This window comes from Oncorhynchus masou, chromosome 6 (assembly GCF_036934945.1).
Source record: "Oncorhynchus masou masou isolate Uvic2021 chromosome 6, UVic_Omas_1.1, whole genome shotgun sequence".
Lineage (NCBI taxonomy): Eukaryota > Metazoa > Chordata > Actinopteri > Salmoniformes > Salmonidae > Oncorhynchus > Oncorhynchus masou.
Window position 1 is genome coordinate 42,027,544 of NC_088217.1, and position 14,491 is coordinate 42,042,034.

General features: G+C 41.1%; 1 protein-coding gene across 5 annotated transcripts in view; it reads right to left on the reverse strand.

Annotated features, from left to right (window-relative positions):
* Window positions 1-11,808: 11,808 nt before the first annotated feature.
* Window positions 11,809-14,491, reverse strand: part of LOC135542073 (calcium-dependent secretion activator 1) — a 186,757-nt gene continuing 184,074 nt past the window's right edge. For all 5 annotated transcript variants that reach the window (XM_064968710.1, XM_064968708.1, XM_064968709.1 and 2 more), the window contains one exon: window positions 11,809-13,220. In XM_064968710.1, the coding sequence (XP_064824782.1) occupies window positions 13,047-13,220 (174 nt within the window). In that variant the 3' untranslated portion in view covers window positions 11,809-13,046. The remainder of the gene's footprint in view (window positions 13,221-14,491) is intronic.

Here is a 14,491-nt window from a genome sequence, read left to right on the forward strand (position 1 = left end):
GGACTTCCTCATCAGCGCGAGATCACTGTCTTTTGCATTTAGCTGACGTCACATGAACTAGCTCGTATTAGGGTGACAAGGAAACGCCATCACCAGGCCTGTCCCTTCTCCCGCGGCCCACTTATACACTGCGATGGGGTGGTATGTGCATGACATTTATTACAGATTATTATTTATGTCTTCATCCTCAAATCCTCCACCAGCCATTCTCTAATCGAATAACTATGATGTATTCCTTTCTGGAAAATAAAAAAAAAGATGAGCTCCATTTGATAATAATAATTTTAACAATGTGTTAGTTGTTATTTGTTGGCTACACATTATTATTATTATTATTATTATTATTATTGATGGTATTATTATTATTATTATTATTGATGGTATTATTATTATTTGTTTGTAGTTCTTATTGTTGTTGTTATTGCGTAACAACACTCAATTAGGCCTACTGTTTTTAGGAAATAGGCTACTAATCCAATTTTATTCGATTTATCTCAGGCTACCATGTTTTGAATGGGAATAACTATAACTATTAACTAATAACTAATAACTATTAGGCTACACAGTGAATTAGACCATACAACTAATTTCCAGATTTTATGCTTCTGACTATGTTAAATTTCACAATTTAAGAGGACTATTATTCAGACTCAGAGGTTGTTTAACTTGATTAACAATTTGGGTCCTCCGGTTTGACCAGTCTCAATTTTCATTGCGAGTTGCTAATCCTTGGAGATGGAATAGCTTTTTTCATGCTGGTTTATAGGCTCCTTACTATTTGTATAATTGAGAAGGTCCAATTTTCACCTGTTTAAGGAGCAGATTGCAAGAGCAGAACCTCCCTCCGATCCTATTAAACGTTTTTCCTCCTTCACTTATTCAGAAGAACCAATTTTCCAGAGCGATTCAGAGCTCAGCTCCGAAAAAAACATCTCTTTCACTTTTAGCTACTAAAGCACTGCGTGGAACCTGGTTTTGTGTTTTTCTGCAATAAAGGGAAGGATTAAAGGGGGAAGAAAGGATTTAGCCTGGCCAGAGGTAGACCGAAAAATGAAAAGAGCTCTTTTTAAACCAGCACAAAAAGTTTGCTGGAATCCGGAGTTTTATGTGCTTGCTACAATGACCAGTCACCCTCGAGTCATTGTTCATAAGGACCAGCTTGAATTCATTTGTTTGCAGACGATTTCACCTGAGACTCACAACAAATTATTACAAAAAGAGATTCCAAAAGAACTTTGCAAGTTCACACACACAAGAACTGCGTTTCTTTATTGGTTTGTAAACGCTTTATTGATGTTGCTTATTCAACCATTTCGACCATGTCATTCTCGAGTTCTCTCTTACCATTTGGAATGTAATAATTCGAGTGTGGATAAGTTAATGTGGATGTCCTTGAGATAATAAGACTCAAGGAGATGTTAGTCTTTCTTGGGTGAATTAATGGAACATGTGAACTGAGATCTACTGCTTTTATGTCGACTTTATTTCACAGTTTAAATTGAGGGACAAAACGTGTTTAAGTTAGGATACTGACCCGTTTATTTCTCTGCTCTTTTTGTTTGTGATTGTCATAACGAGAATTCCCTAGGCTAATAAGTGGGCCTGACATTACACATGTACAATATATCGATAAAATATGCCATAGGCTAACATTTCCACTACAGTCTGTTTTTACTGATGGCATAAAAAGGTGTGTAGGCCTGCGTAACCAAGTTACGAAGTTACACACCTGAAACTTTAGCGGAAAGGTTTAAATGAGTGCCAGTAGGCCTAATTCCACTTATATGTAGATGGTGCAACTGTAATTTCAGTTTATTCAAGCACAATTACCGGCTCGTCCACACAATTAACATGGATCCTATTGCTGTAACCCCGACCCACTATTTGGGATTAACATGTTCAGCAATTAGCTCAGGCATCGATTTAAAGTAGAATCTAGCCTTCTACAATTCAATGTATGTCATGTATTTTTTATTCAATAACTGTAACGTTTATCAAGGATATACTCATATTCAAAGTAGACAGACTATTAGTTCATAATTATAAGCATAATATTGAAAAAATAAGGTAGGCCCAATTATGAATATCTTTCTAACCTATTGGCCTCTTTTATTGTGTCAGCAGTTTAAACACACACAGAACCTTACTGACATTCTCTCCTCTTGGTATTAGCTTCAGTGACAGACAGTGGGGGGAAAGAGATGAGAACACCTTGGTCCTGCTGTCTCTGCAGGAAGAGAAGTTTCCGAGGTGACCTGTCACTGAGAGTTGGCCCTGATGCCACAAGTGTCCAGAGAGACCATGTCAGGATGGTTCAGTGTTGCCTCACAGAATGTGTTATGTATGTTTGTGTCTGTGTGCGAGCATGTGTGTGTGTGAGCATGTGTGTGCATGCTCATGTGTATGTGTGTGTGTGTGCATGTGTGTGCCTGCATGTGTGTGTGTGTGCAATGTATTACCAATTTAGGGTTAGAGTTGGGGTTGGATTGGATTGGTATTCCAATGTCCCTACAGCTGTAATACTAACCACATACTTAAAAATAACCCTAGCCCTAACCCTAACCTTAACCCTAAGCTTATGGTGGACATCAGACATTATACAGACACCGAAACCCACACGCACCCACCCACCCACGCAGGCACAAAATTTATCAAACACACCTTTCCCAAGCATTTACCTAACCCAACCCTAACCTGGACATCAGATTTAGGAAGTTTTAAGAACTCAGACTGGTCTTAGCCAGCATCCTCGTACCATTAGGCCTATGCTAACCGATTCAAAAAAACAACATACAACTATAGGCAGTGTTAATGGAACACCACAACAAATTGAGTCTGTCATTGGCTCAACATTTTAAGTCTCCCGGTACCCACCTGCTGACCGGCAGTGGTGACCACACTCTCCATTAGTGGTGACACAGAGGATGAAAACTTCCACCACGGTCTTAGTGTAAGGAAAGGGAACCACAGGGAAGTACCCATGAGCAGGACTTGTCAGTGAGCTTGTGCACCTTGCTTCATTAGGGCTATGTTTGCCAATGTGTTACATCAGAGAGTCATATGACCAGCATGTCACCTAACAGCATGTACTGTGGTCACATGTGGTAGTGACATGTTTCATCCCAAAGGACTATTTCTATTTTCAGAATGAGACAGGGCCACGTAAAAGGATCATACACTGGGATGGGCCACACATTCTTTTGAACCACTGTCCCAGCTCATGTAAAGGAAAATGTCATCAGTATACCAGCCATCACGGTCTTGAGATGTCTTAGGTTAAGGAAACATAGTTGAGACACAGAGACTTGTTGAAGACATCTTAACTCATCAGGAGATATGTTTTCCCAGACTTAAGATGTCTCAAGATGTCTTCCCAAATATGTCTTAAGACGTGCCAAACCATGGTGATGGCATGGTTAATATCTGCTTTGTTCTTTTATATAAAAGTGCTCAGAGGAAAACCAAGTGTCTTGGGAAAAGTTTGCAGAGGAAATGCCAACGAAGAGGAAAACATTGTTTGTCAAAGCGATGCAGCGTTCCTGTGCTATGGACTGGCTTTTTTAATGTATTCCTGAGTGAGTCTTTTTGTCAGCCAGTGTTTGTGTCCTGAAGGCCTCCTGAGTTCCTCTAGCCTGTCAGACCTCCTGCCCCTCACCTGCTCCTCAACACGACCACCATGCGGCCTGTCTGTTTGCCTCTCTTCATCTACAAAACACTCCAACACGCACGCACGCGAGCACACACACACACACACACACGCACACACATTCAGCGTGCCCTATTCAAAATACGCAAGGCAGCCTTTTAGCCCACATTTCTCTCCCCCCACCTTCGTTACTTCTTTTGTCACATTTGTCATTGGTGCCACTTTTACTCTGTGCCTTTTAAAGTCCCCCACCTCCCTCCCCCATGCTTCTATTTTTCTGACCCCTTATCCAAGTGCAGGAGGTTCTCCATACTGTTAGTTCTGAATAGCCCATAGCTTTTCAAAGCACGGGGCAGCCTTGCCTTTGATGCATAGAGCAGGGGAGTGAATGGCAGAGCAGGACAATGGTGAGGAGGCCTGAGAGAACAGAGCATGTATGGCCACCTGAGAGGCCTTGGTTTGCCCTGCTGGCTGCCGCCCACTCTGCACAGACCCCATGTGTCTGCCAAAATTAAAGTGATCGACAGCAGGTTGAAGGGAGCATCCCCTCCGGGGCAGCTCTGAGTCCAGTAGAGCCATGCAAGGCCCAGGTCCACCCAAGCCTGACTCAGGCCAGCCAACGCCTACACAGGCCCAGCACTGAAGAGGACATCGGAGCAGCGTTGCATGAGGGCTTATCTGCATTAGCATTTTTGACTGTAGGCTAGAGGACAGGTGCATTGGAATATATATATTTTTAATTTCACCTTTATTTAACCAGTTAGGCTAGTTGAGAACAAGTTCTCATTTGCAACTGAGGCCTGCCCAAGATAAAGCAAAGCAGTTTGACACATACAACAACACAGAGTTACACATGGAATAAACAAACATACAATCAATAATACAGTAGGAAAATCTATATACCGCATGTGCAAAGAAGGTAGGATAAGAGAGCTAAGGCAATAAATAGGCCATGGTGGCAAAGTAATTACAACATAGCAATTTAAACACTGGGATGGTAGGATGTGCAGAGGATGAATGTGCACGTTGAGATACTGGGGTGCAAAGGAGCAAGATAAATAAATAAATGCAGTATGGCGATGAGGTAGATTGGATGGGCTATTTACAGATGAGCTATGTACAGGTGCTCTGAAAGCTGGTGATTAAAGCTAATGAGGGAGGTAAAAGTATCCAGCTTCAGAGATTTTTGCAATTTGTTCCAGTCATTGGCAGCACAGAACTGGAAGGAAAGGCGGCCAAACGAAGAATTGGCTTTGGGGGTGACCAGTGAGATATACCTGCTGGAGCGCGTGCTATGGGTGGGTGTTGCTATGGTGACCAGTGAGCTGAGATAAGTCGGGGCTTTACCTAGCAGAGACTTGTAGATGACCTGGAGCCAGTGGGTTTGGCGACGAGTATGTCGTCAGGGCCAGACATCGAGAGCATAGAGGACGCAGTGGTGGGGGTGACAAAACGGATGGCACTGTGATAGACTGCATCCAATTAGTTGAGTAGAGTGTTGGAGGCTATTTTTTAAATGATATCGCCAAAGTAAAGGATCGGTAGGATGGTCAGCTTTACGAGGGTATGTTTGGCAGCATGAGTGAAGAATGCTTTGTTGAGAAATAGGAAGCCAATTCTAGATTTAAATTTGGATTGGAGATGTTTAACCTCTAGCGTCGAGCAATCCCGTATCCGGGAGCGTAATCATAGTCTCAAGCTCATTAGCATAATGCAACGTTATCTATTCATGAAAATCGCAAATGAAATGAAATAAATATATTGGCTCACAAGCTTAGCCTTTTGTTAACAACACTGTCATCTCAGATTTTCAAAATATGCTTTTCAACCATAGCTACACAAGCATTTGTGTAAGAGTATTGATAGCTAGCATAGCATTAAGCCTAGCATTCAGCAGGCAACATTTTCACAAAAACAAGAAAAGCATTCAAATAAAATAATTTACTTTTGAAGAACTTTGGATGTTTTCAATGAGGAGACTCTCAGTTTGATAGCAAATGTTCAGTTTTTCCAAAAATATTATTTGTGTAGGAGAAATCGCTCCGTTTTGTTCATCACGTTTGGCTAAGAAAAAAAGAAAATAATTCAGTCATTACAATGCCAAACTTTTTTCCAAATTAACTCCATAATATCGACAGAAACATGGCAAACGTTGTTTAGAATCAATCCTCAAGGTGTTTTTCACATATCTATTCAATGATAAATCATTCGTGGCAGTTGCCTTTCTCCTCTGAACCTAATGGAAAAGTGGACGCAGCTGGAGATTGCGCAATACTTTCGACGGAGGACCCCAAGCGGACACCTGGTAAATGTAGCCTCTTATGGTCAATCTTCCAATGATATGCCTACAAATACATCACAATGCTGCAGACACCCTGGGGAAACGACAGAAAGTGTAGGCTCATTCCTGGCGCATTCACAGCCATATAAGGAGACATTGGAAAACAACGCATTCAAAATCTGGGGCATTTCCTGTATGAAATTTCATCTTGGTTTCGCCTGTAGCATTAGTTCTGGGGCACTCACAGACAATATCCTTGCAGTTTTGGAAACGTCAGAGTGTTTTCTCTCCAAAGCTGTCAATTATATGCATAGTCAAGCATCTTTTTGTGACAAAATATCTTTTTTAAAACGGGAACGTTTTTTTATCCAAAAATTAAAAGAGCGCCCCCTATATCGAAGAAGTTAATGTGAGTCTGGAAGGAGAGTTTACAGTCTAACCAGACACCTAGGTATTTGTAGTTGTCCACTTTTTTCTAAGTCAGAACCGTCCAGAGTAGTGATGCTGGACGGGCGGGCAGGTGCGGGAAGCGATCGGTTGAAGAGCATGCATTTTATTTTTTACTTGCATTTAAGAGCAGTTGGAGGCCACAGAAGGAGAGTTGTATGGCATTGAAGCTCATCTGGAGGTTAGTTAACACAGTGTCCAATGAAGGGCCAGAGGTATACAGAATGGTATCGTCTGCGTAGAGGTGGATCAAAAAATTAGCAGCAGCGAGAGCGACATCATTGATGTATACAGAGAAGAGAGTCGGCCCAAGAATTTAACCCTGTGGCACCCCCATAGACACTGCCAGTGGTCCGGACAACAGGCCCTCCGATTTGACATACTGAACTCTATCGGAGATGTAGTTGGTGAACCAAGCGAGGCAATCATTTGAGAAACCAAGGCTGTTGAGTCTGCCAATAAGAATGTTGTGATTGACAGAGTCGAAAGCCTTAGCCAGGTCGATGAATACAGCTGCACAGTAATGTCTCTTATCGATGGCGGTTATGATTTCATTTAGGATCTTGAGCGTGGCTGATGTGCACCCATGACCAACTCTGAAACCAGATTGCATAGCGGAGAAGGTATGGTGAGATTAGAAATGGTCGGTAATCTGTTTGTTAACTTGGCTTTCAAAGACCTTAGAAAGGCAAGGTAGAATAGATATAGGTCTGTAGCAGTTTGGGTCTAGAGTGTCTCCCCTTTGAAGAGGGGGATGACTGCGGCAGCTTTCCAATCTATGGGAATCTCAGACGATACGAAAGAGAGGTTGAACAGGCTAGTAATTGGGGTTGCAACATTTTCGGCAGATCATTTTAGAAAGAGAGGGTCCAAATGGTCTAGCCCGGCTGATTTGTAGGGGTCAAGATTTTGCAGGTCTTTCAGAACATCCGCAATCTGGATTTGGGTGAAGGAGAAGTGGGGAAGGTTTGGGCGCGTTGCTGTGGGGAGTGCAGGGCTGTTGACCGGGGTAGTGGTAGCCAGGTGGAAAGCATGGCCAGCCGGAGAAAAATGCTTGTTGAAATTCTCAATTATTGTGGATTTATTGGCAGTGACAGTGTTTCCTAGCCTCAGTGCAGTGGGCAGCTGGGAGGAGGTGCTCTTATTCTCCATGGACTTTACAGTGTCACAGAACTTTTTTGAGTTTGTACTACAGGTTGCAAATTTCTGTTTGAAAAAGCTAGCCTTAGCTTTCCTAACTGCCTGTGTATATTGGTTCCTAACTTCCCTGAAAAGTTGCATATCACGGGGGATATTTGATGCTAATGCAGAATGCCACATGATGTTTTTGTGCTGGTCAAGGACAGACAGGTCTGGAGTGAAACAAGAGCTATATCTTTTCCTGGTTCAATTTTTTTTGAATGGATCATAATTATTTAAGATGGTCAGGAAGGCACTTTTAAAGAATAACCAGGTTCGATTAGAAAGGCCTTTTTGCTGAAGTGTTTTAGGGAGCGTTTGACAGTGATGAGGGGTGGTCGTTTGACTGCAGACCCATTACGGATGCAGGCAATGAGGCAGCATCGCAGTGCTAAACTGTGCCACTAGATATCCCGGTTTGAGTCCAGGCTCTGTCGGAGCTGGCTGCAACTGGGAGATCCATGGGGCGGCACACAACTGGCCCAGCGTCGTCCGAGTTAGGGGAGGGTTTGGCCGGCAGGGTTGTTCTTGTCCACTAGCGACTCCCGGGGTGGGTCGGGCACACTGACACGGTTGCCAGGTGTATGGTTTTTCCTCTGACACATGAGTGTGGCTGGCTTCTGGGTTAAGTGGGCATTGTGTCAAGAAGCAGTGCGGCTTGGTTGGGTTGTGTTTCGGAGGATGCACGGCTCTCAACCTTCACCTCTCCCCAGTCCATACGGGAGTTGCAGCGATGGGACAAGACTGTAACTACCAATTGGATACCACGAAGTTGGGGAGAAAAATATATAACAAATAAAATGAGCTATGAAATAAAAATGTGTCTATCAAGTGATTAAATTTTAACAACAGTGGGATTGGCAGCCCCAGTTCCTCACTGTGATCCTGTTGATCTCCATATGGGCTTACTGTATGATCAGACAGGAAGAACATCTCTTTGTAATACGCTGCGCTGATGCCTTGACTGAACATTGTGTGAGATTGCTTTAAACTATAAGCTACTCTTTTCATGGAAAAAATATACAAAATGAATCAGTGGGGTTGTTTTCCCTTCTTAAGGCTCAGATAAGAAGGTTATGGAGAGATAGTAAAACATAAGAGGCTTTGCTACAGCCTTTATTAAACGGATATGACATCTACCTGCTCTGTTAAATAACAGGCAATTCCAACACTTCTGACACGCAAATTAACAAAAATTCCTCCCCCAAAAAACAGAAGTTGTTCTGAACAAACGTTTGAATGCAGCAGCCCATTTTTTTTTGTGTGTGGGTATATATAACAAATTGCTTGCTTAAATTAAAGTGTGAAGATCAATGGATTTGGTAGCCCAATTGTTTATATTAAGGTCGTTAACTTTTTCCTCTTACAATGTTCTTGTTGTTGTTATTATCCTGCGATGTCATGTCTGAGGGAACGTGCTGGGTCTGATATGGGGCCTCAACTTTCAGGACACCCCATTGCTTGTGCTCCAACCTGGTCTCAGAGCATTTCATATTATTTTGAACATAAATCTGAGACACTCCATTTAGTATGATATGTTACACTTCGTATGGTATGTATTCATTTGTCAATGTCCATCATCCATTTCGTATGATATGTTACTAATTGCAATTTGTACAATATGCTACGAATTGCAATTCGTACAATATGTTAAGAATTTGGAAAACATACAATATGTTACAAATCCAAATTTGTTATGGCTAACATTAGCTAGGTGGCTAATGTGAACGTTAGCTAGCTGGCTAATGTTAGCTAGGCTAGGAGTTAGGGTTAGGGGATAGGATTAAACTTAAGGTTAGGAGTTAAGTTAAAGACTTAAGGTTAGGGTTAGGGGAAGGTAGTAAGTAGTTGCAAAGTTGTTAATTATCTCGAATGCTAAAGTTGTCTGTGATGAGATTCATGGTTCGGGCTGGGTACCTTAGTTCGAGTGAAAGGAAATCTTAATGCTAAAGCATACAATGACATTGTACACAATTCCAACTTTGTGGCAACAGTGCTCTTGTGGCTGAATTGAAGCAAGTCCCCGCAGCAATGTTCTAACATCTAGAGGAAAGCCTTCCCAGAAGAGTGGAGGCTGTTATAGCAGCAAAGGGGGAACCAACTACATATTCATGTCCATGATTTTGAAATGAGATGTTCGATGAGCAGGTGTCCATGTACTTTTGGTCATGTATTGTATTTAAATGCCAGCCCTTGTAACCCCTCATCTCCCCCTCCTCCTGTCACAGTGGTGTCCTATGAAAAGAGTCTGAGATTAGTGTGTTGGATTAAAGCTTTACTCATCTTGAGAGTTTATAATACAGTCCAGAAGGAGATTGGAAGAATGGCCAAAGATGATATACACTTTGGCAGATCTCTTCCACCAGATTAAAAAAAAGAAAAATTAGGGACAAGATGACAAATATCAGGGGGATTATATATAATAAAGTCACAAATTAAAAGAAGAACGCATATTTTTAATTATGTCATAGAAGAAGGGCAAACAACAAATCCTTCTTAGAAGAATTGAGAAAAACAAGATTTGTCCCCAGTATTGTGGGAATGGGGTGATCCAAAACAACAACAAAAACAATATTGTGTCTCATTTGAGAACAAGGCTATGATTTGGTTGAAGGGTGACAACATAGTTTGTCATTTTGGAGAACTGACAGTAGGAAATCATTGTACTGTACATTCAATCCTTACATTATAACAAGTATGCATAGCTGCTATAGGTATCACTTTTTTATAATCCTTATACTCTAATAGGCATGTGCAAGGTTTCAGTTCAGCCTTCCACATTCTGACATACACATTCTGAGATTCATCCAGAATGTGGATTAGAAATGATAAAGTCCTGGTGAATCAGGAATTTATGAGAAGCAGGGGTGTTTTATGGTATTTTGTATTCTCCTAGTGCAATGATTATCGTCTCTGATTACTTTTCATATCAAGTGCTAGGGGGACATTTGAGGAATGAAGAGCTGTGCCATTGAGCAAATGAGACTTCTCATCCCTGCAGACATTGTGGTTAAACTCAAGACACTATTTCACCAGCTCATACTTGTGGGGGGCGTAGGGCACAGTCAGACAAACGAGAGAGGCTCTAAGTTATAATGTTCTTCCTGGGACTTGATTTCTGACCTAATTGTGGGAGCGTAGGCTACGTTTCTATGGACGCCCATCTCGCCTGCTACCTGATATAGGAATAATCGACAGCAAAGGCCAAAATGCTCTAGCTCAACATCCAATCTAGCATATGAGGGTCCTCTGGATATTATACATTTAATCAGCACATAAATCCAGGCGTGATGCAACAATTTTGTGAGGGAGAGGACAGCGAGATGGATTAATAGGCCTGGAGATTTACGCAGGCACGATCTGTGCTGCTTTGGTTTCTAAGCTTCAATCAGGTTTTAAAATGAGAATGATAATGGTATTCAAATAAAACATTCTCAATTGACCATCACAGCAAGAACTGGCCCAAGTCTCAACACTGGAGCACGCAGCCTGGTCGCATAGACTAAACGTAACATAGTAAAGTAAATTCGGGACACTCAAATGAGTATTATATTTTACGTTTGGTATGGTTACATATGACAGAAGGTTATTTAAGGCAAAAACGAAAGTTGGGTGGTTGATGGGGTGTGCGTATAACGCAAATGTTTATTTTATTTATTAAATTCACTCCCTGTACTTGCTTCCCGTTTATTAGATGTTTATTAACTGCCAATGTTTGTCTATGGAGATTGCATGGCAGTGTGCTCAATTTATACACCTGTCAGCAACGAATTTGGCTGAAATAGCCAAATCCACTCATTTGAAGGGGTGTCCACATACCTATATAGTGTATGTATTGTGCATTCAGGTTCAATTTGAGTTTGTTTTTCTTAAAAATGTATCACAACATAACACTAACTCTTTACACTAATTTCTATGGGCAGATTACTTCTAGGAAATGTAACTAAACTGAATATGACTTCCAGGGGGGTATACTCCAAAGCAGGATCAAGGAGTTGGCTAACTAACTTCCCTAACTATTCAGAAATATATTTTTTTCTTCCTGAAAGCGTGAAATGGGCATTGTCTAAATGACTCCCGAACCAAAAACACATACTGTATCTACGTTTAGCTTTCTTAATTAAGCAACATCTATAGTTATTTCTGGTTGTTTATCAAAGTTAGCTGGCTAACTAATTGATCCTACTTTCTAGTATACCCATCAGAACTGTACAAGACAACAACAATAACAATTAAATGAATAAAAAAATCAGTATGTTTGTACAGATACTTTTATTTTCACTTTGTGGGCGCCAGTTCTATAGGCTCCCATAAGGCAGAAGCAAAATTACTCCACCAGTAACTGCACACTGAGAACAAACACACTTCTGGAGAGAAGAGGATACCTGGGACATTCAGTAACTTTACACTGAGAACAAACACACTTCTGGAGAGAAGAGGATACCTGGGACATTCAGTAACTTTACACTGAGAACAAACACACTTCTGGAGAGAAGAGGATACCTGGGACATTCAGTAACTGCACACAGGGCAATGTACAGTATGTGTATATACAAAACAACATCAGCGGCAGAGGAAATACTGGCAGACACAATAAAGATATAAAAGTGTGGACACACATAATTACCTGGAATGGCGGAAGTATACGGGACACAGAAGAAAGTCTCTTTTCCCTTTGTGATTGAATATCTTTGTGCTATAATTGCTATTATAACTAAAATATAACATATTTAAAAAAAAAATTATGTTTAAAAAAACATAAATTATCAATAAATACATCAACAAGACATAACAATGAAACAATGAAAATATTACATTTCTAAAACAACTCATAATTTAAAAAAAAATGTGGCTAAATGTTTTGCCAGTGAGGGAAAATGTTGTAGTATTGAGTATTGAATTGAGTCAACAAAGTAAATTCTACATTGATGTTAAGAGACGAGAGAAAATGGATAGCTACTTTTTATAATATGTTGTAATCTATATACAAACAGGTTGCCTGGCTGTCTGTAGTTTGGTTCCCTTTAGGCAGTAGACATACGCTCTGAGATGAATGAGAACAATAGGTGATGTTACTCTCCTCCTCACAATGATGTACCATTACTGTATTCACAGTACGTTAGCAAAGCGCCTCAACAGGTTTGCATTCAACAGGTACACACCAAGCATTATCCCTAATCATGGTACTCAACATCGCATACATGGCTCTCCATATTGCTTAGGAACATTCAAGAGTGAATGCTAGGCAAATGTTAACTTTTTTTTGTGAAACACCTATACTTTTTTAGTTCAACACATAAATATATATATTTTATAATTATAATAACTAATATCATTAGAATTTATGTATTTGGTTACTAATTTGTATTGTTGTTCCTTTGTGGGTATTTCTATCTATCTGACAGTGGAAAATAATAACCCTATAAGATTGGTCCAGTGGTTAACAAAGTTGGTACATGCATTGATTCGCAGGCTCCATCCGGTGATGTTGATCTAGTCATCATCGTCGTCTTCATCACTGTCCTTCATGGATATGCCCGACATCCCTCCTTCCCTCACCGACGCCGTGGCCTCCTCTAGGGTCAGTCTGTTCCGCACTGTGTCATACATCTTACTGTTTAGTGTGGAGTCCAGGACGCCCTGCAGCCGGAAGTCACGGTACTTTTTCTGGAACAAGAGAGTAGAGAGGGTCAAGGTTGGGACTAGCACACAGACGAAACATTCTCAGTCAGTTGCTAAGGCAAGAGAGGACATGAAGCCAGGAATGCACTGCAATGTTTGGGTGAATCTCGACTCTTTAGAGTGGACTCCTCTCCTTGTCTCCTTTCCTCTATCTTAATCATTAAAGAATGTAATTAGTGACAACAATTTCCCAGGCATCACAATGCTTTCACCTAGCATGTGTTTTTTTAGATCAGGAAAAATGTAGGAGTGGACAAACGGAGAAGAGGACACTTAACGGTTCACAATATTTGACACATTTAGCAAATTATCCACGTGTAGCATGTTCCCCAAAGAGACATCCCCACAAAGAGGGGTTGTCTTAAGGACATTCAGCAACGTTCTCATTAGGTCCCTTAAAGGGGTTTTGGAGAGATGTTATCCACGGGACATTCAATGACGACAAGGAGCCATTTCATGATGGTCAAGGGGAAGTCCCATGATGCTCTCGGGGGAACGTTCTCTGCGGGACCTTTGTGAATTACCCTTTAAGTTCCCAGGACTTCACTGAGAACCATGTCAGGACCTTTTTAGGCCATTCTCAGGACTTTTATTTGATGTAGATGGTCCAAAGGGAAGGTTCTTTGAGATACTTTTGTCTAGGTCCCTGGACGTCACTGAGGACCATGTCAGGACTATTTTAGGACGTTGTGTTTTTTTTTGTCACATGATGGTCCCAGGTCTCTGAAACCATTATAAGTAAAGTAATTAAATTATATGGGGTTTTTAAGGTAAGTGGTACGCTGTTAAGCTAAAATAGTGTAAAAATCTTTAATTAACAACAATATGATTACATTTGACATGATCACTTAGTCCTGACAAAATGACCCCACCTGGGATTTGAACTCAGAACCTCTGGATTTGGGGTATGCTGATAGTAACGTCAAATTAATATAATTATTAGACGTAACGACTGGGTCAAAACATGAGAAAATGACTAACAACCAGCCGCTTGGGTAGCAACTTCATAATGCAAAAACAAATGTACTTGTTCTTTACTTAACCTTTAATTAATTAGGCAAGTCAGTTAAGATCAATTTCTTATTTACAATGACGGCCTTCCTGGCCAAACCCTAACGACGCTGGGCCAATTGTGCACCGCCCCATGGGACTCCCAATCACAGCTGGTTGTGATACAGCCTGGAATTGAATCAGGGTCAGTAGTGATGCCTCTAACACTGAGGTGCAGTGCCTTAGACTGATGAGCCACTTGGGAG